The following is a 22,773-nucleotide window of genomic DNA, read 5'->3' as shown; positions in this document are numbered from 1 at the left end:
TTTAACATCAATATTTATGGAACATGTCCACAAAAAAATCTAGCTGTCAACACTGAATATTGCATTGTTGCATTTCTTTTCACAGTTCTTTTTGACAGACATTTTAAAAAAATCTCACGTACCCCTTGGCATACCTTCAAGTACCCCCAGGGGTACGCGTACCCCCATTTGAGAACCACTGGTCTATAGTATCGAACGCTGCACTGAGGTCCAGGAGAACCAGTGCAGCACATTTCCCAGAGTCAGTGATGAGGAGAAGGTCGTTTAACACCTTCAAGAGGGCGGACTCAGTGCTGTGGCCGGCCCTAAATCCGGACTGAAATTTCTCCAGTATGTTGTTGTGTTGGAGATAGGGCTGCAGCTGGCTGAGGACGGCCTTTTCTAACAGATTAGACAGAAATGGTAATTTTGAGATGGGTCTGTAGTTGCTGGGGTGAGTGGGATCTAGGTTGGCTGTCTTAAGAAGGGGTTGGACCACTGCTTCCTTAAGGCATGATGGGACTATACCTGTGGCCAGGGAGCAGTTGATTGACATACATACATACATACATACATACATACATACATACATACATATATATATATATATATATATATATATATATATATATATATATATATATATATATATATATATATATATGTATGTATATATATATATATGTATGTATATATATATATATATATATATATATATATATATATATATATATATATATATATATATATATATATATATATATATATACACATATACATACATACATACATACACATACATATATATATATGTATATATATTTTTGACCTTCGGGCCGGGCCGTAGAGGTGGAACTTGGCTGAAGTTCACTTGCTACTGATGAGTCACAAGCGGTAAAGAAATGGAAAAAAGGAAAGGCTACCTTATGGAAGTATCAGGTTCAAAGCCATGGCAAGTTGTTCTCCCTACAAGAAAGGACTATTTTTCGTCGTGAGAAGAGACGACATCCCTGCAGCAAACACCTGCTGCGCGCGTCGCTCAGAGGTGGGTGTTGCTTCACCAGTGTTCAGATGACAGTTAAAGTGCAGTGATAACATAACATTTAGATTGTGTTACTGTGAGTGATTTAGTAAGTACGATGAAAGCTCAAGAGAAATGAAAGACAGTCGGCAAGAAGTCGAAAGAAAACGTTTTTATTGCAAACAGTCAATCCAAAATCAAAACATGTGCGGCTTGAAATTAAAAGCCGGTATCGATTCCTAGGTAACGGGAGTACCGTATCAATTCAAATGTGAACGTTACCCATCCCTATTTGTCAGAGATATTTTGTAATGTTATTCTGTGATATTTGCAACGAAAAAAATGCCAGTACATCAGTTGAGGAATATGGGGGATGGGGGTATTTTTCTGGCTGGGCGAAATATTGTGTAAATCCTTTTATAACATGTTCTGGTCGAGTCTTCAATTACAGAATGATTAGCAGGCTGAATATTAGATTTCATTACTTAATAGAGAAGGTTAAAACATTGTCATGCAAGGAATATGAAGACCATAAACTTGTACAACATGTGATGTACAGAATATCAGAAGCATTTATTCAGGTAGAAATATTACAGATTACAGCTGGGATAGGTTCCAGACCCCACGTGACCCCAAAAGAAACAAGCTGTAGAAAATAGATGGATAAATATTACCAAACATCTTTGACAATCAAAGCATGATCATAACACTCCACATGTTGTATTATTTATGCAAGAAACTGGTATCTAAACATGGAAGAGTAGCTCCTCCTCTGAATGCAAGTAGTCTTAAAGCAGGAATACAAATTCTGTATTTCTACAAAATACAAAATCTGGCAAGACACCAACATCATGTTTGTCCTTTCTGTGTTGAGCTGTTTAAAAAGCATACATTTTAAAACATGTTTAATTAAAGCAAACTAATTGTCCATTCATGGTGTTAACACTTAAAAATTATCTGACTAGGGTACACTTATTAGTGATGAAAAATGTAATCCCTGTGATTAATCACGATTAATTTTGAGTTAACTATGAACAATGCAATTATCGCGGTTACATATTTCAATCGTTTGACAGCCCTAATATATACACACATATACTGTATACACACACACCAAATTTCCCCCGCTGTACTCTTTTTTTCTTCTCTGCTGCTCCAATCTGGCTGCACCAAACACTAAATATATCCAAACATTGAATGAAGTCAAATACAAATAAGGCAACAAGAAAAGTATCCCACACTTCTCTTTTGTGAAGTAAATCTGTAGAGCAGATATGGGCATCTACATCAACAATATGATATGCCTGAGAGGCTGGACAGAACAGATTAAAAAATAAATAAATACATTAAAAAAGAAAAAAATGTACCTTGGGATGTACTGCGGGCCAAAATATGGACGCTGGCGGGCCGGATCCAGCCCGCAAGCCGTAGTTTGTAGAGCCCTGCATTATAAATTAACATCATTCGAATATATTTTAAGTTAAAGAGACAGCCAGATAGTAGGATAAGGTGTATACATGCACATACAGTATACATGGCAGATGGGAAATTGGCAATTAGTTGTCTACTGCGATAAACCCTTCAACAGTCTTTTTACAGTATGGCCAGAGAGGACACACACCTCCTCTTCAGTGACCTTCCTCATCATCCTGCCCATCGAATCACAACACGCTCCTTTATTTTTCCTTTGAGTCAGCACTCTTGTTTTTCTTTGCCTCTACCCTCTTTCCCTTCACTTTTCCTCCCTTCAAAGGCCGCCCCCCACTCTAAAAAATTTCCTCCGATCGACCCCCACTGTCCTAATACATCTTCTGTTATGTGACTGTCCTCCTCTTGTGTGGCGGACAGATATGGCCTACAGGAAGGAAATGACAGGAAATCTGACGGATGGAGGAAGTGTTGGGGGGTTGGATGGTAAAAGGAAGAAATAGCAGATGAAGCAAAAGGAGGGGAGAGGAAGAACCATATAAGGAGGGGAGGCACTGAGGGATGTCTCATTCTCTTTGGAGAATCCCCAAATGCACGGTGAGGGTCTGCTAGTCAAGGTGAGGAGCAGAGGACATCCCCAGTCTACATTTTAGCCCTCATACACATCCTCCAGCTGTTCTCATTACTGTGTATGTGTGTGTGTGTGCGCGTGCGTGTGTGTGTGTGTGTCCACGACTTGCATGTACTGTGTGAAATCTAGACTATTTATGTGCTGTGTATCAGCCAATAGCTATTACCATATCATTATTGCATGTGATGTACAGTATATTGACCCTTGTCCGAACTTGAGGATAACATGGTGGTGTGACTGGATCAAAGGAGATGCTGATGACGCATCCTTGAACAAAAGTTAGCTTTACTGACAAGGTCTGCAGTACCTGGAGGAGGCTTAGCCAAAAGATGCCTTTCTCCCTCCTTGGAGCAGCCAAGCAATCAGTTGTATATATCCTCATGATGTTGTCTCATATCTTTGAGTTTGTGCTAAGCAAGTTTAAAGGCCTACTGAAATTAAATGTTTTTATTTAAACGGGAATAGCAGATCCATTCTATGTGTCATACTTGATCATTTCGCGATATTGCCATATTTTTGCTGAAAGGATTTAGTAGAGAAAATCGACGATAAAGTTCGCAACTTTTGCTCGCTGATAAAAAAAGCCTTGCCTGTACCGGAAGTAGCGTGACGTCACAGGAGCTAGTATTCCTCACAATTCCCCATTGTTTACAATGGAGCGAGAGAGATTCGGACCGAGAAAGTGACGATTACCCCATTAATTTGAGCGAGGATGAAAGATTCGTAGATGAGGAACGTTACAGCGAAGGACTTGAGAGGCAGTGATGGATGTATCTTTTTTCGCTCTGAACGTAACTTAGGTACAAGCTGGCTCATTGGATTCCACACTCTCTCCTTTTTCTATTGTAGATCACAGATTTGTATTTTAAACCACCTCAGATACTATATCCTCTTGAAAATGAGAGTCGAGAACGTGAAATGGACATTCACAGTGACTGAACATGTAAATACACGATTAACAATATTCAGCTTTGCGAAGCTAAAAAAATAGAAGCTAACCTAGTAACGTAGCCAACGTGATAGCATCAGTCTCAAATGCAGATAGAAACTAAATTTAAAAAAACCCTGGCTGGATGGATAGACAGAAGATCAAAAATACTATTAAACCATGAACATGTAAATACACGATTAATAATATTCAGCTTTTCGAAGCTAAAAAAATAGAAGCTAACCTAGCTACGTAGCCAACGTGATAGCATAGCAGTCTCAAATGCAGATAGAAACTAAATTAAAAAAAACCCTGACTGGATGGATAGACAGAAGATCAAAAATACTATCAAACCATGTACATGTAACTACACGGTTAAAAACTATCAGCCTGGTAAGGCTTAACTATGCTGTTGCTAACTACGCTAAGGCTAATTTAGCAACTTAGCAACCGGACCTCACAGAACTATGTACTCTCTCCTTTTTCTATTGTGGATTTTTTTGATTTTTATTAAGGATCCCCATTAGCTGGTTGCCTCAACAACCCACTAGTCTTCCTGGGGTCCACAATTCAATACAATTACAAGTAAAAGCATATAATTAGAACTACACAATACAGAAAAAAATAAAAGCATCAATAAAAAAACAAGCAAACAATTTACAGTCACAGAATAATAATTACCATATAAATATAACTACACAATATAAAACCAAACAAATCATCAATGAGCAAACTAATTTAAAAACTCAGATAAAATATTACTCTCTTTTTAAAAACCTGTTTACTTTCAATGCTGGTGAGAATTCGAGGCAGGTTATTCCAGAGCGATAAAGATCTATAAATAAAAGATTTCCGCAAAGCATTCTTCCTGGGACGAGGGAGTACAAAATGCCCCTCACTGGATGCCCTGGTATTGTGATTATGTATAGTGCTACTGTGAACTATTTGGGCCATGAGAAAAGCAGGAGTTTTACTACCGGTTACTGATTTGAACAATATAAGAGTATTAGCCAACAACCTGTTCTGCACTGTTAGCCAGGAAAGAGAAGCATGCATTTGGTTCACATTGGTTCTTAGTGAACAACCAAGAACCAGCCTTGCTGCCCTATTCTGGACAATCTGGAGCTTACTGATCTCACCACTTGCAGCAGACGCCCAGACTGTAGAACAATAGTCAATATGACACAAGACTAAACTCTTAACAATTTGACAAAGAGGTGGATCAGCAAAACCAGCACATTTCCTGGAAATACCAACAGCCCTTCCCATCTTTGTAACTATATCACTGATATGATTTGACCAGGATAGAGTGCAGTCCAGCATCACTCCAAGGAGCTTGGCACTTCTGACCTGTTGAACTGTTGAAATACCTAGCCTCAAATCCAACTTTGGGTCACAAGATAACCCTTGCCTAGTCCCCAATATAATACTTTTTGTTTTTGAGGTGTTAAGGACAAGTCTGTTACATACTGTCCAGTCATGCACAGCTTTTAGTTCCTCACTCAATACTACATTAAGTACACTGCATGATGGTGCAGCATGATATAAGGTTGCATCATCAGCATAAAGAACCAATCTTGCACGCCCGGTAGCCCAAGGTAAATCATTGGTGAATATAGAAAAAAGTAAAGGTCCTAGGCAACTTCCCTGTGGAACACCACAATCCAAACTTCTGCTATTAGACAAGCTGCCATTAAGATACACCTGTTGTGATCTTGAGGACAAATAATTCTGTATCCACATTAAACTTGAAGTATTAAAACCATAACATTTAAGTTTCTCAATTAAAAGAGAGTGGTCAATCATGTCAAATGCAGCACTAAAATCTAACAGCACAGCTCCAACCAACATAGAATTATCTATAGCATTAAGCCAATCGTCCGTCATTTGTATAAGAGCCGTGGACGTAGAGTGGCCCGTTCTATATGCATGTTGAGAATCAGTTGCTAGCCCATTTGATTGAAAGTAAGCTTGAATTTGTGCATACACACATTTCTCCAGTATTTTACATAACCCAGGTAGGATGCTTATTGGTCTAGAATTGCCCTCATTTAAAGCCAATTTGGTATCCTTATGTAGAGGAGTAACCTTAGCCACCTTCCATATCTTTGGACACAGGCCCACTTGTAAACATTTATTAAAAATATGACAAACAGGCACTGATATGATACCAGCAGTCATTTTCAGTAATTTACTATCCAGGTTGTCTACACCAGCTACTTTGTTGTCAGGAAGAGAGTGTAGTAACCTCTCAACCTCACTGACTTCAACCTGATGAAAATTGAATTCACAGTCCTTATTATCCATTATAATATTCCTAATGAGGTCAGCTGATTTGTTGTTATTGGATATATGCATACCATGCCTTAATTGAGATACCTTGTCAACATAATAGTTATTAAAATGATTGGCAATGTCACATGGCTTAGTGAGTACCAACCCATTTGATTCCACAAAAGGTGTACAGACATTGTTCTTTCTACCCATGATTTCATTCAAAACATTCCATAACTTTTTGCTATCATATCTCACATCATATAACCTCTGTTTGTAATATTCCCTTTTTTTCAGTTTGTTTAACTTTGTGACCTGGTTTCTTAAGGAACAGTACTTATGCCTGTCATCAATTAAACCAGAGTTGACGGAGGCTTTTTTAGCCATGTCTCTTTCTGTCATTAAACTTCTAAGTCCATTATCAATCCATGGGGCAGACTTAGTTTTGACAGAAAACTTCTTCAAAGGGGCATGCTTGTCCACAACACTCATGTACATTAACATAAATAAGTCCAGTGCAGCCTCAGGGTCTTCCTCACTGCACACCTCGTTCCAATTTAAACAGGATATTTCATCAATAAAACATTCTTCATCAAATCTCTTATAAGACATTGTAAAAATAATTTTCCCTTTAGGTTTAGGAACCCTTGTCTTTCTAGTGACAGATATTATATTGTGGTCAGTAAAACCTACAGGAACCGAGACTGCTTTGGAGCATTGGTCCGGAACATTTGTATAAATATGATCAATGCATGTAGCTATAATAATACCATCACTATTACTACCTATTCTCGTGGGAGGGGGAACAACTTTTGGACAGATTGCAAGCATTTAAAATGGATAGTAACTTATTTTTGTTTGTACACCCCTGTCCCAGCCAGTCAACATTCATATCACCCAGTAAATAGATTTCTCTATTCGCATCTGATATCCTGTCAAACATCTCACATAACTCCTTCAGATACAGAGCATCAGCACTAGGAGGCCTATAGAAACAGCCTACTAAAATTGGTTTCAAATAAGGCAGATAGACCTGCACACAAATAGCTTCAATACTCTCCCTCATCAAATCATTGCGCACTTTGATAGATAAATGATTCTGAACATAAATAGCCACCCCACCCCCAAACCTGTTCCTATCTTTCCTAAAAATTGAGAACCCCTCAATGGCTACAATTGAATCAGAAAAGGAATCATCAAGGTGGGTCTCAGAAATGGCAAAGATATTAATAAAATTATCTATAAGATATTAATAAAATTATCTTTGATAATACACTCTACTCTACTTCCTGATACTTATTACGCAGGCTGCATACATTCACGTGAGCTAACACCAGGCCCCTATGAAGGCCCAGCTTAGTGCAGGACATAACAGTACTGGAAGTAGTCATGACACAGGCCAAACCAAGATACTAAAAACACCCACGAATGCCCATTCTAAAAAAGCCAGGGGGTAACCTTTGGGTCCCGATACAGCTGTCCATTTATGTACAGCCTATCCACTGTTAGTGCCACTCTCTTGTTCTGGGCTCGGATCTCTCTCATGATCGGTGACAGTTTCTTTCTCCTATCGTTGATCTCAGCCAGGAAGTGGTCATTTAACCAGAGAGAGGTCCCTTTCAGCTCCTTTCCTCTGCTTTTCACCAACTCTTTGTGCTTAAAATGCTCAAAACGAGCTATTATGGGACGGACTTTATTGTCCACAGGTCTGCCCATTCTGTGCACTCTGGAAAAAGTTATGTCTCTTACCACCTCCGGGGAGAGCTTGAGTTTATCCGACATGAACTCTCTTACAGTTTTTTCCGGATCGGCGTTGCCCTCTCGGATCCCCGAGAAAATGAGATTGTCTCTCATGTCCCTGCACTGTATATCCAACAGCGTGTCTTTAATGCGCCTATAGTCCGCTGTAAGAAAGTCGGTAGATCTCTGCATGTCAGTCATCGCACCTCTCAGAAGGACATTATCCTTTCTTAGATCCTCAATCTCCTTCTGACTGAATTCCCGGCTACTTCTCAAGTCACGGATGTCCTGCTGTAGTGCATTCAGAATATCCAGCTTGCTCAATCTCGCGTTGATCGATTCCAATACGGATGCGTCCACCTCCATGCTACCACCCGGCTCACCTCCGCTATCGGTCGAGCCACGCTGGGATCGGTGTCTCCTGGTTGGTTGTTTGACTTTACACGCAGCCCCACCAGACACCTCCTTCTTGTCACTCTTTTTGTTGGTCATCTCAACTGTGACTGTCCAAAAACCCGGTATTCAAACGTGCGATCGTTAAAATGTCAAGCTCAAGGCGAGCTGGAGGTTAGCGACTGGCTAGCTAGCCACCTGGCTAAAAACAAACCAGGCTAGCTAGCGGTCGGTGAAGTTTTTAAACAAACAAGGACACCTTGATCACTTTAAAATTGTCCATAAAGTGTCCATAAAAGTATCCAGAATAGGTATCAAAAATAAAATATGGTATATTTGCGACCTAAAATTGGATAAAAACGCCGATTTCTGCTCGCGGCAATGGAGAAGTTGACTTCAGACGTCACGTCACGTCATGTTGAACCATGAAAATCTAAAAAGCCATTCTTGGAGAGACGCTCAGAGGGAACCGCTCCTGGAGAGACCCTTCGGAGGAAGACCCTGTGGAGCGGACTAACTGCTTGGTTTGGTAGCTGAGACGGTCTTTGGATGTTCTAAGACGATGAATCTGAAAATCAGGAGACAGGAAACAGGATACCAGGAAAGCAGGGAACAGGCAACAAGATTCAAGGAAAACTGGAGACAGCAAACGGATTTGTATTTTAAACCACCTCGGATACTATATCCTCTTGAAAATGAATCGAGCACGCGAAATGGACATTTAAAGTGACTTTTATCTCCAAGACAATACATCGGTGACACACTTAGCTACTGAGCTAACGTGATAGCATCGTTCTCAAATGAAGATAGAAACAAAATAAATAAACCCCTGACTGGAAGGATAGACAGAAGACCAACAATACTATTAAACCATGTACATGTAACTACACGGTTAAAAATTCTCAGCCTGGTAAGGCTTAAAAATGCTGTTGCTAACGACGCTAAGGCTAATTTAGCAACTTAGCAACCGGACCTCACAGAACTATGATAAAACATTAGCGCTCCACCTACGCCAGCCAGCCCTCATCTTCCCATCAACAGCCGTGCTCACCTGCATTCCAACGATCAACGGCGCGACGAAGGACTTCATCCGTGGGTTTGGCGGCAAGCATCGGCTAGGCGTAGTAAGTAGTCCTTGTTGTGTTGTTGTAAGTATTGTACTTAGCCGCTAAGACACCGATCGATCCCACCTACAACGTTCTTCTTTGCAGCCTCCATTGTTCATTAAACAAATTATAAAAGATTCACCAACACAGATGTCCAGAATACTGTGGAATTTTGTCGAACAAAACAAGAGGCTTTTCTATCGGGTCCGATGGGGTCAAACCACTTCCGTTGCTTTTGTGACGTCACGCGCATAAATCATATCCAAAGGAGTTTTTCAACCGGAAGTGTGGCGGGAATTTTAAAATTGCACTTTATAAGTTAACCCGGCCGTATTGGCATGTGTTTCAATGTTAAGATTTCATCATTGATATATAAACTATCAAACTGCGTGGTTGGTAGTAGTGGGTTTCAGTAGGCCTTTAATACGTCCTGACCATGTAAGGGGATGTTCATAAATGTACGTGTCCCTACACATTTGTTTAGGCCATAACTAACTGTTGGCGTTGACTTAAAGGTGCCATATTATGCAAAACCAACATTTCTAACCTGATGGTACCTGCTTATGTGTATTTGGGATCTGCATAAGTACCGAAAATTTGAAATCAAACCGTGGAGCCATTGCAGCGATATTTATAAAACAATGTTGCCTTCCTCTCTACTAGCTCCAAACAGTCTGTTTGGAATTTGTCAGTCCTCTGACGTCATATGTAGTCCTTCCCACAGATGGGGCTGTCCCTTTGGATACCAAGGGCCAATTTACAAGCCTTTATTTTGTGAACTAATATAGTCCACATGTGATGTCAAAATTAATGGCCATACCTTATTACCTGCATGCAGCGATATACCCCAATTACCCCAACTAGTGGTCTGCTCGCTGAGAAAGGAAAGAACATTTTCAACATATGCAGAAACAGGGTGTAATGTTATTGCAGTTACTACACATGCAACATGAATTTTGACTACTGGAAAAACTGCACCTCCATTTTGGAAAACAATATGAAGTTTTGAGGAAACAACACTCAGAAGTTAGAAGGAAACTTTTAGGGCTGTATGCTTAACTTTTTTACTAGTAGCAACGGCGCTACTAAATGAAAAAAAAATTGTCGCACAGAAAAATGTATGTAGCACAGAAAAAAATTTGTAGCAATATGAAATGTCTTAAATATCACAATTTCGTCATTACCAAACAATTTGCACATGTGCACTCATACATATAAACACAATGCCACCATAAGGCTTACTGCAACACTCAATTAAACAGAGAGGGACAAGCGGTAGAAGATAGATGGATGGATGAATATCCCTAAACTGTGCTAGCACTGTCGCTAACACGAGTGTAAGGCTGGGCGATATGGATCAAAACTCATATCCTGATATTAAGTAGTTTGGCCCATAAATTAACCCAATAAATGGAAATATCCGTTGACTTAAATAAATATCTGCACCATGCCTTGATTTAAAATTTTCGGAACTGATAGGGATCCAAAAATATACAAAAACAGGTACAAAGAATTAAGAAAAGTAGGTTTTGCATAATAACTTAAGAGTTGTTTTAAAATAAGAAAAAATAAAAAGCCTTGAAAATAATACAAGAAAAGTCAAATATAACCTCCAATCATCTTTAAAAAAAAAATGTTTAGCTATGCTCAATTCTTCAGCTAACAAAAACAAAATAACAAAATGTGATATAATATGCCCTGGTTTAAAAGGACATGTTTAAACATCAGCAGCAACATTAAAAATAATTGACCATTAACAATGGTGTTCTTTTATAGGTAAACATTATTATAGGATATACACACAAAAATTTTAGCCAGGAACGCCAACCTACCAACTGCTTCATGATGCTGTGTGACAGGCTGTGTTGCAAAAAGTACTTTTAAAAAGTAATTTGTTATAGTAATTTAATTTACCAAAAAAAAAATGTAATTACTAACATAATTACTCTTTAATAAATGTAATTAATTACTAGGGAAAGTAATTCATGGGTTACTTCAAAAAACTTCAAATATCTTGCATTATGAAGTTGTGATAAGCAGTGTGTGCGTCTGTGTGTGTGCCTTTAAAAGGCGGTGCCTGATGCCTCGTGACGTGCGACACCACCGAGTGCTCAGTTCTATTTGTACTTGGAAGTCGGAATTTCAACTGGAACGCCCCTGAGGTCGGATTTCCGAATCGAAAAGTTTAAGCATTCTCACCACCCCCGGGTTCGTTTAAAAAATGGCTGCTCTGCATGTAAATAATGATGTCGGCTTATATAATATCCATTATTAGCACTTCTAGATGGATTTAATTTAGCAAAATTCGATGAAGGGGTTGAAATCCTTATTTTTTTCAAGTGGCATGGTCTGTTTTTAGGCACATTTGCGAGTAAATATGTCGCTCCGTACAGCCCGGATTTTACAAATATGTCCATTAACTGGACTATTTTCCTGAATCTAGCACTAAATATTGCATGCTTCAATCAGCCGCAGGTTTACTGAAGGCTGGCAATCTCCTCTCGGTCATCTGTGACACAAACATGAGTGTGCCCTGTTGATGCTGTGAAAAACATTTGTCCCCTCGAATGCGGTCGATAAGTAGGCAACTTAAAAATCCTGAATTAACTTGTTCCAAGTAAAGTTGCTCACACGTTGTTGTGTCCAATCAAAGAGCAAACCAGTTTTTGCAGCCTAATGCCTATTGACTTTGTGCAGAGGTCTTACATTGAATCAATCTCCCAGCAGAGCACACAGGAAGCCTATTGTTAATATCGGTTGTGTGAACATGGCTGACTAATGTCTTTAGGTGTGTGTGTGTGTCATAATCCTTGCCTTCTTCCCCAGTTTCATCCCTCATCATTATTTAGTCTCTTCTTTTCCTCTCCCAAGTCCTCTCGTGTCTTTGCGAGTGAGTGATGAGGCCGGCAACTGATCCATCTGTCACTGTTTGTGTGCGTGCACAGGTCACATGGAGCCGGCTGGGTGGCCTCTGCCATGCAGGTGCGCATGAGTGGACGCACACAACTCCAAAAGCTGAGTTGTGTAACGATAGCGTGTTCTCAAATATGTGAAAGTTTAGGGGAAGTTTCAGCTAATATCTGCTTGGTTTAGTGCAGTGGTTCTCAAACGTTTTCTGTCAGGCCCTCCCCCCCTTCACACGCCAACAAAAGCCACAATAGTCACATAATTAATCAGGTTAAATTAATTGACTAACATAAATGTATTTTCCAAAAAGATAAAACATCTTAAAGTATATAACTCACTTTACAATCTGTGCAAAAAATGAAAGAAAATGCAGCCATTTGGTAAAAAGATGAACAGTTACCTTGCTAAAAAAAAATAGTTTTATCACAGCGTTAGTGGCTGCAATGAGCCTGTTTTGCACTGCACATTTTTTTCAAAGCGGGGTTGCAGGCTTGATACTGCCACTCTTAAGTCATGCTCAACGTTGAGTTGAGATTAGAAATTAGGGTAGCTAGCTACTTTCTGATATTCAGCGCGGTTTGTGTCTTCTGCTTTCTGACTTGCGGTGGCGTGACTCGCGGTGGGTGAGCGGGACAATGCGATGTGTTTATTACGTCGGCAAAGAGATGGTGTTCCGCCGTAAGAGATATTATTTATTCCTTTTTTTTATAGTATGTTTATTTGATGCTTGTCCTGGATTTTAAATGAAATTACATATGAATGTGTATAAAAAATAAATAAATAAATAAACTATTTGTTAAAAAAAAACGTATCTTCCCCAGTCAGCTTTGAGAACCACTGGTTTAGTGCATAAACAAGTTGCATAGAAATGAGCCCATGCAAAGTTAATGCGTTGTAGCTGCCAGTGTGTTTGGAGCACCCCCTACTGAAGTCAAGAGGAAATGCAGCAGGTTTAATGGTCCTCACAGCTTGCATTTTATATTATTATTATTATTGAGTGCAGGCTCTCTTCTGCAATCCTGTTAGACGCTCAAGGTGACGAGGGCTGTCATAGAGACCCTTGATCGTTTGTTGAGAAGGAAATGATGAAATCGGCATGACGGCACATCAAAGTAAAAGCTCGGCAGACAGATGTGCGTCTGTCCCCCATGAGGGTGTCCTGTGAATAATTTGCCCTCTTAAATGAATGTGTTGTCACACAAAGTAGCACAGCTAACGGCACCCTGCAAGGAGTGTGTGAGCAAAGTGATGAGGGCTTTATTAAATTCTAACGCAATGTGCCTTCATATAAGGCCTAACAGGGTGAAGATGGGGGTACAATTTGACTTATTGCATTCAAAACTACAAACACCCTTCGAACAACAGCTACAAAGGCAGTGTAGTAATAAAGAAATACATATATTTATCATTGTGGCAGGGTTGTATACCTCTGATGGATGATTTGATACACAGATTTATGGGTTACAATACAATTAAAAAAACAATATATTTTAAAAACAGAACAATCCGATAAGATTCGATACAGTGTGCGAACGATTCGATAAGATTCAATAGAGTGTACATACCGATTAAATTCTACAGTTAAAAACTTTTAATTTATATATTTTTTTACACAAAAGAACAAATCTATTCTTTCTTTTGCATACGCTCCCTTAGCATAAATAGTTTGGACCTCGCCACTGAGCACTCAAACCAGATCTGTTCAATCTAAATCTGTGAGCATGAGCTGATGAAAACTACTCCGATCAGCAGGTCAAACACCTTCCAAGACAAACCTCCATACTGCAACTTCCTGAAGAACCCCCAAGGTAGGGAAGGCTGATATGGCCTAAAATCTATATGCTAAACAATATTTTATTTGTTATATAATAAATAATACAATTTTTAAAATAGGTTACAAAGTCACCTAATTTGGCGGCTGGCATATGCAGTAATATTGTGTCATTTCCTGTTGTATTATTTTATCAAAAAATATAACATAATAATCTACTTGTTAATTTGCTGTAAAAAGCTCGTTATTTTCAGTTGTGACATGGTTCTGTCTACACTTCTGTGAAAATGTAATACATAATTTCTTCTGTTGTTTCAATACTTTACATTAGTTTTTGGTGATACTACAACTTTGGTGATGAATACATTAGGTCAGTATTGTTCATACCGACACTGATACTTTATATTAAAAAATGTTTGATCGCAAATACAATCAGAAAAAAAAACATGGTAGTTTAATAATATCAATTAAAAAATATTTAAATTGTTTCCTACAGTTGGTTTAGATTGAAACCATTTGGTTTTTGCTCTTAAAGTCCGCCTGTTTCCAGGGACTTATTTTTAGTTTGGGAACAAAAACGATAAAGATTTTGACATTCAATCAATCAATCAATGTTTATTTATATAGCCCTAAATCACAAGTGTCTCAAAGAGCTGTACAAGCCACAACGACATCCTCGGTACAGAGCCCACATACGGGCAAGGAAAACTCACCCCAGTGGGACGTCAATGTGAATGACTATGAGAAACCTTGGAGAGGACCGCATATGTGGGTAACCCCCTCCTCTAGGGGAGACTGAAAGCAATGGATGTCGAGTGGGTCTGACATAATATTGTGAAAGTCCAACACATCAGCGAAAGTCCAGTCCATAGTGCGGCCAGCAGGAACCATCCCGAGCGGAGACGGGTCAGCAGCGTAGAGATGTCCCCATCCGATGCACAGGCTAGTGGTCCACCCCGGGTTGGGAGCAGAGTAGAGAAGAAAAGAAAAGAAACGGCAGATCAACTGGTCTAAAAAGGGAGTCTATTTAAAGGCTAGAGTATACAAATGAGTTTTAAGATGAGACTTAAATGCTTCTACTGAGGTAGCATCTCTAACTTTTCCTGGGAGGGCATTCAATAGTATTGGAGCCCGAATAGAAAACGCTCTATAGCCCGCAGACTTTTTTTGGGCTCTGGGAATCACTAATAAGCCGGAGTTCTTTGAACGCAGATTTCTTGCCGGGACATATGGTACAATATAATCTGCAAGATAGGCAGGAGCTTGACCGTGTAGTATTTTATACGTAAGTAGTAAAACCTTAAAGTCGCATCTTAGGTGCACAGGAAGCCAGTGCAAGTGAGCCAGTATAGGCGTAATATGATCAAACTTTCTTGTTTTTGTCAAAAGTCTAGCAGCCGCATTTTGTACCAACTGTAATCTTTTAATGCTAGACATAGGGAGGCCCGAAAATAAAACATTACAGTAATCGAGACGAGATGTAACGAACGCATGGATAATGATCTCAGCATCGCTTGTGGACTAAATGGAACGCATTTTAGCGATATTACGGAGATGAAAGAAGGCCGTTTTAGTAACACTCTTAATGTGTGACTCAAACGAGAGAGTTGGGTCGAAGATAATACCCAGATTATTTACCGAGTCGCCTTGTTTAATTGTTTGGTTGTCAAATGTTAAGGGGGTATTATTAAATAGATGTCGGTGTTTAGCAGGACCGATAATCAGCATTTCCGTTTTCTTAGCGTTGAGTTGCAAAAAGTTAGCGGACATCCATTGTTTAATTTCATTAAGACACGTCTCCAGCTGACTACAATCCGGCGTGTTGGTCAGCTTTAGGGGCATGTAGAGTTAAATGTCATCAGCATAACAGTGAAAGCTAACACCGTATTTGCGTATGATGTCACCTAGCGGCAGCATGTAAATACTAAAGAGTGCAGGGCCAAGAACCGAACCCTGGGGAACTCTGCACGTTACCTTAACATAGTCCGAGGTCACATTGTTATGGGAGACACACTGCATCCTGTCAGTAAGATAAGAGTTAAACCAAGACAAGGCTAAGTCTGACATCCCAATACGCGTTTTGATACGCTCTAATAAAATATTATGATCAACAGTATCGAAAGCGGCGCTGAGATCAAGAAGCAGCAACATAGATGACGCACAGAATCCATCGTTAGCAATAGATCATTAGTCATTTTTGCGAGGGCTGTCTCCGTAGAGTGATTTGCCCTGAAACCGGATTGAAAAGGTTCACAGAGATTGTTAGACGCTAAGTGTTCATTTAGCTGCTGTGCGACAATTTTTTCGAGGATTTTCGAGATAAACGGAAGGTGGGACACCGGCCGGTAGTTTACCAAGAGATCAGGATCGAGGTTAGGTCTTTTGAGTAGAGGATGAATAACCGCTTTTTTGAATGCTAGGGGAACGGTGCCAGAGGAAAGTGATAAGTTTATAATATTTAACACTGATGGACCTAATAATACAAAAAGCTCCTTGATAAGTTTCCCAGGAATTGGGTCAAGTGAACATGTTGTTTGTTTTGTTCCATTTACACATTTTAACAATTCCTCCAATGTTATTTCATCAAAGAGAGAGAAACTATTTGAGTGCAGTGTCCGTCGTATATACAGTCGTATCTGTGTTAATAGAACCCAGTTGTAGCTGAGATGCATTGTCTTTAATCTCTTTTCTAATGACTTCCATTTTCTTATTAAAGAAATTCATAAAGTCATCTGCTGAGTGGGTGGAGGTATTGGGAGGAGTCCCTTGTTGGGTTAGCGATGCTACTGTACTAAACAAAAATATAGGATCATTTTTGTTGAGGGGGATGAGATTTGAGTAATATTTAGCTTTAGCTGAGGTAAGCATGCATTTATAAGTTATTAAACTATCACTCCATGCTTGATGGAAAACCTGAAGTTTAGTCGCACGCCATTTGCATTCCAGCTTTCTACATGATAATTTCTGGGCTTTAGTTTCTTCTGTAAACCATGGGGTACGCCTTTTAGGGGCCCTTTTTAGCTTTAGCGGTGCTACACTATCAATGGTGTCGCGCAGGGCGTCGTTAAAGTTGTTAGTGAGGTTATCAATAGAGCCGACATAATTTGGGAATGGTGCAATTACCGAAGGCAGTAGGTCAGTAAGAGTCGTCGTTGTGGCAGCATTAATGTTGCGGCTGCTATAATAGTTATTATTATTATTATTAGTTTGTAGACAATGAGTCAGAACTTTGAATTTTATAAGGTAATGATCGGACATTACTTTAGTGAACGGGAGTATCGTAACTTTAGAGGTGGTGACACCCCTGACAAGCACTAGATCTATCGTATTACAGTTGCGATGCGTGGGTTCATTTATTATTTGTGTAAGACCACAGCTATCAATTATAGTCTGGAGCGCCACGCATGGAGGGTCCGATGGGGTATTCATATGGATATTAAAGTCCCCCATTATGATTATATTGTCGGCGTGCGTCACTAGATCAGCAACAAACTCTGAGAATTCACTGATGAAGTCCGAATAGGGCCCAGGGGGGCGGTAGATAACAGCCAGGTCGAGAGGTAGCGGTGTGACAAACCTCATAGTGAGCACCTCAAACGAGTTATATTTATTATTTAGGTTAGGTGTAAAATTATAGTTTTCATTGTATATTAGTGTGACACCCCCTCCCCTTTTAAGAGGACGGGCAACATGTGCATTCGTATAGTTAGGAGGAGATGCCTCATTTAGCGCAAAAAAATCGTCTGGTTTGAGCCAGGTCTCGGCGAGACCAACGATGTCAAGTTTGTTGTCTCTAATGACCTCATTAACTAATAACGTTTTGGAAGATAATGATCTTATGTTTAAAAAGCCCATATTATAGGTAGTGGGCTGCTTTGAGGATTGTCTGTTGAAATTATCCGAGGTAGCAATATTAATAATGTTGCGTTTATTATGCGTAGTGCACTTTAAATAGTTTCGACCATATCTAGGAATTGATACGACGGGAATTTTCAGATTGTTTGCTTGATGCTGCGATAAACTGAACGCATCATAGTTAGCCACCTCAGTAGATTGTATGTCTGCCTCTGACACAGTCACAAAAGAAAAAACATTATGTGAGTTGTGTTTTATTCTAAGATAATTGCTATGTGTGCAGGGATTATCCAGCCTGGCGCCGACTAGTTCTAGTTTAAATGACTTCTTACCCGGACACTCCACGCTTCTTTGATGATTAGCCTTTGTTGTTAGCACCGCTCGGCATCCCCGCTTCTGCTTCCGCTCACACCGCTTACGTCTCCTCCATTGACGGTCTCCGCTAGTACTTGACTCCGCTGCTACAAAGGCCGCTCGATGTAGCCCGCGAAGTATTCCCATGCTAGCGAGGAGGTCCACCGTACATGCATCTTTCAGTCTATAACGACCCGATCTATCCACGTCCAATACATTGATCTAATCACTGTATAATTTACTATATGATACTTGGTATTGTTACTGTCAACATTTGTGTCGATCAGCCCACCGCTGTGAACCCTGTTTTAGCTGTTAACGCCGGTGCGCATGGCGTATTGTATCTTCCTACAATGTGTAGTATCTGTTCTTGTCCTTCAGTGGTACTTGTAATAAACGTAGCTTATTTACTGCCATGGAGGCGAGAATTGCTGACTTAGAAGTAGTTTTGCTCTGTTTAGGGACATTAGCTGCCAGCTTGATAGCAGAGACGCTTCAGTGGACGATGCTGGTATTTACACATAAAACTGTGCATGAGTTATTTTGCGGACATTCCTGGCTCTCGCGTTGTTTTAAAGACAAACTGTCAACCGATTGCTAGTCTCGCGCGATGCTCCGTCCAAGGTTTTACACTCGATGAACTTAAAAATACACAGCTGATTTGATTGTAGTCGAAGCCGAATCGCTCGCTTGTTAAATTGTTTCATCGATTTATCTCTCGCAGCCCTACATTGTGGTTGAAGTTAAGCTGCATCATATTGAGAACTTCCTGGACCTTGCCAAAACTTCTGTGGTCATTTTCAAGACAAATACATTTTACACACACAGTGCTTAAGCGGTTAACGATATACATCAGATTACACCCTCTGAGGAGAGTTTCTCTGGCTGCTATTAAAGTTAAGCAAATGGGTGGCAAAAAAAATGAATGGCCTCCTGAGTGAATTAAGTGTAATTAAGGAATGGGCGATGCAGTCAGTGTAATGGGCATGTTTATGTGTGTTACAATGGATAACAGGTCTACTGTGGCTGGCAAGCAGCGAAGGAGGGAGAGGAAACGGAGGATGGAGAGAGCAGAAGGCAAAGTGAGAGAGTGAAGTCCTTATTCAGGTCTTTTCTGCTCACCCGTCACATCAAGGCTCCAAATCAATCCTGCAAATTGGTTTGTTCCCCGACAAGGTTACAAAATGACGGAGGGATGCGAGTAGAGGGTATGAAGTGAACAAGGAGAGGCAGAATGTGGCATAGAGAGAGGAAACATGCGAGCAGTAAATAGAGGAAGGAGGGAGGTATTTGCGTGGGATGTCCCGGTGTTGACGTATTGTCGAATACAAGCGTGTAAATGTATGTGTTTGTGTACTGAAGGCCGAAAGCGGGGTCGCTGGACCATAGAGGGGAAGAGATCCAGCTGATAGTTTGTTTCAGGTAAAGACATGCGGATGAAAAATGGCATCCTGGCCTCAGAATCCCACTCCAGTAGCCCTGTCATAATGAAATGTTGGCTCCATTTCCCCACATTTCCCTATTCCAAATGTGTAAATTCTTCACTCTTGACCTTTTACTTGTGTGTGTGTGTGTGTGTGTGTGTGTGTGTGTGTGTGTGTGTGTGTGTGTGTGTGTGTGTGTGTGTGTGTGTGTGTGTGTGTGTGTGTGTGTGTGTGTGTGTGTGTGTGTGTGTCTTTCTTTCCCAGGAACACTTTACACCAGAGTGCAAGTTCAAAGAGAGTGTGTTTGAGAACTACTACGTCACCTACTCGTCCATCCTGTACAGACAGACGCAGTCAGGTCGGGCCTGGTACATTGGCATCAACCGAGACGGGCAGGTCATGAAGGGGAACCGTGTCAAGAAGACAAAGGGAGCTGCACATTTTCTACCTAAACTCATTGAAGGTTGGCGCAAAAACAATCAGTTTTCTTATTTTTGTTGCGACAATTGAATTGTAATTGCAATTGTATAACCACTTCACCCTCTAGTGGCCATGTATAGGGAACCGTCCCTGCACGACGTCGTTGAGCAGAGTCCACCCAGGAAGACGCCCAAGACATCCAGTGACTCGCCTGTGCTCCAGAATGGCAAGAAAGACACTGAAACCAAAACGAAAACTTCATCTTCCTAGCGCTTACAGACAAACAGTGGAGGGAAGAAGCCCCCCAAAGGACACCTGAACAGAGTTGCCAGATTAAGGATCCCTTTGAGACTCTTTGGCTACTATAGCGGGTACAAGGCCTCAAAACAATAATTGCTGTCCACTTTCATGTCCGAACCTCGGTGTGAAAAAAAATTGTGAAGCAATAACTTCAAGGAGAGGCATCATAATCTGGGAGAGGTGAATCCAGGGTTTCCCCTTAATGTATTTGATTGTGTCGGTGCGCCACGGCAACATAGCCACAACACTTTAAAAATTTGGAGTTTTACAGGAAAACAAAATAAAATAATACAATGTGTTGTAGCGTCCATAAGAAGACACACTAAGTTTGATGCTCTTTTTAGCTTTTATTGCCAATTTTATGCTAACAACGGGCCCAATTCCAACAAGCATTTCCTCCGTGCACACACATCTGTCTCTGTACACACAACAACACTTTGACATTCTCCGCCAACACTGTATGTTCACAGACCATGGGAAAAATTAACATCATAACACACTAACATACACATTAACACCAGCAGGTATTTACAGTTTGAATGGATATATATAGTCTATTAGTTGCGCACTATTGATTAGTGATGCACCGAAAATAGGGCTGCCAAAAAACTACATACTTTGATCACCGGAACAGCTCAGTCAAAACCAAATGTGATGTCATAAGCGATACGCACAGGATCGTCTGGATCGGAGGAAGCATGTCCGTAATGTTGACATACTTTAATATATCCAAGATATACAGTGATCTACAAAATTTAAGATGACAGTGGCGGCTTTTAAGGAGTGGAAGGCTCCACGCTGCGCAAAGCAAGTGTGACATCAGGTTTGCTGCAATCCAAAAATAGTTATTGGATTTGTTATTCTTGTAGCTAGACCTTTGTGTTTATTTCCGTACCTGACAGCTTCGGCTACAACTGTTGCCTTAATTAGAGGTTGTCACGTGATGAAGGCAACAGTTGTAGCCGAGAGGGTCAGGTACGGAAATAAACACACAGGTCCGGCTATAAGAATAACAAACTGAGACTCACTGCAGTTCGCTTTTTGTCGCAGACAAAGAGCGACAAAAGAATCTCTAAACATGAGTACAGTTTACAAAAACACCAGGAATAAATGCTAGCTTTGTGTTTGATTTTAATTAAAAAAAGGACTAAAAGGATTGGAGAAATCTCTGGAAAAAAAAAATTCTCAACAAATTACATTGTACAATTGAAAAATAGTGCAAAACGATATTTAAGAAAAACATTTTCATATAATTATTAAAACATTTTCAATGTATGTATACATTGTGTTGCCTTTTTAAAGAAAATATATGCATCATCGCAAATAATGTAATGGCGTCATATTGACCACGTCCCTAGCCATGCCCCTAACAACGCCCCCACCGCCACAGATATCTTGGCAATCTAGGGGAAACCCTGGAATCAGATGCTTTCTTGTCATAATCACCAACTATATTTCCCAGTCAGTCCAGCAGCCGAATCTTCCTGCTGTTTCTCACAACGGGTGCAACGGTAGAATGTTGTTTTGGTTTGACTGGTTCTACAGCCATCTGCTTCATCCATGCATGTCTGAAAGTTTGACCGTAGCCCTATTTGTGTGTATGTGCGTGTGCGTGTGTGTGTGTGCCTGTGCGTTCCATTTACCACTAGTCTGATTTGATGAGTTTGTGACAATTTTCTACTCAGTGTTAATGGAATGATCGGCATCCGTCAACTCCTAAATGACAAGCGTGGAAAGCGTCCTCAGTACATTGTGCATTCATACAAATACACTTGATACAGTATAAATTATTTCCCTCACAAATACACACAGGGCGGTGTAGTGATATGAAGCGTTTGACTGTTGAGGAGGATTACAATTAGCAGATGATAAAATGGTATACTTGTTATATTTGTGCTTGTATGTTGATGACATGTTTGAAGCAAAATTGCATGACTGACACACAAAAGATTGAGATGAAAAACAAATGTCTAATTACTTATATATGAAACGCTACGCTATATAGATCACTTTACTTTATTCCCCAAATCATGGATACATGTAATGTAAGCAATATTTGCTCAGTGACCACGCAAGAAAGGGCAAATTATAAAGGCATTTTACTTTGAATTCAATTAACCCATTAAACATTGCCATTATTGCTACATTTGTTCCATGCCAGTAATTATTAAAACACTACTTTCACACCCCACGGAAGCACTTAAAACCTTAATCAAATGGCTAAGTAGACCTTCAGGTTGCC

General features: G+C 40.1%; 1 protein-coding gene across 3 annotated transcripts in view; it reads left to right on the top strand.

Moving 5' to 3' along the window:
- fgf11a (fibroblast growth factor 11a) overlaps positions 1–20,689 on the top strand; it is a 97,909-nt gene extending 77,220 nt beyond the window's left edge. Inside the window, exons 4-5 of one of the 3 annotated variants that reach the window (XR_009828003.1) lie at positions 19,403–19,809; positions 20,076–20,218. Coding sequence is in view for 2 of the 3 variants with exons in the window: in XM_062065367.1 (XP_061921351.1) it covers positions 20,076–20,274; positions 20,359–20,501 (342 nt within the window). In the remaining variant the exon portion in view is untranslated. Of the gene's footprint in view, positions 1–19,402; positions 19,956–20,075; positions 20,275–20,358 lie in introns of those variants that run through there. The other 2 variants (XM_062065367.1, XM_062065368.1) reach the window with 2 other exon arrangements.
- Positions 20,690–22,773: the final 2,084 nt, after the last annotated feature.

This window comes from Entelurus aequoreus, linkage group LG12 (assembly GCF_033978785.1).
Source record: "Entelurus aequoreus isolate RoL-2023_Sb linkage group LG12, RoL_Eaeq_v1.1, whole genome shotgun sequence".
Taxonomy (NCBI): Eukaryota; Metazoa; Chordata; class Actinopteri; order Syngnathiformes; family Syngnathidae; genus Entelurus; species Entelurus aequoreus.
Note: the sequence above shows the minus strand (reverse complement) of the source record. Positions and strands in the feature narration are given on the sequence as shown.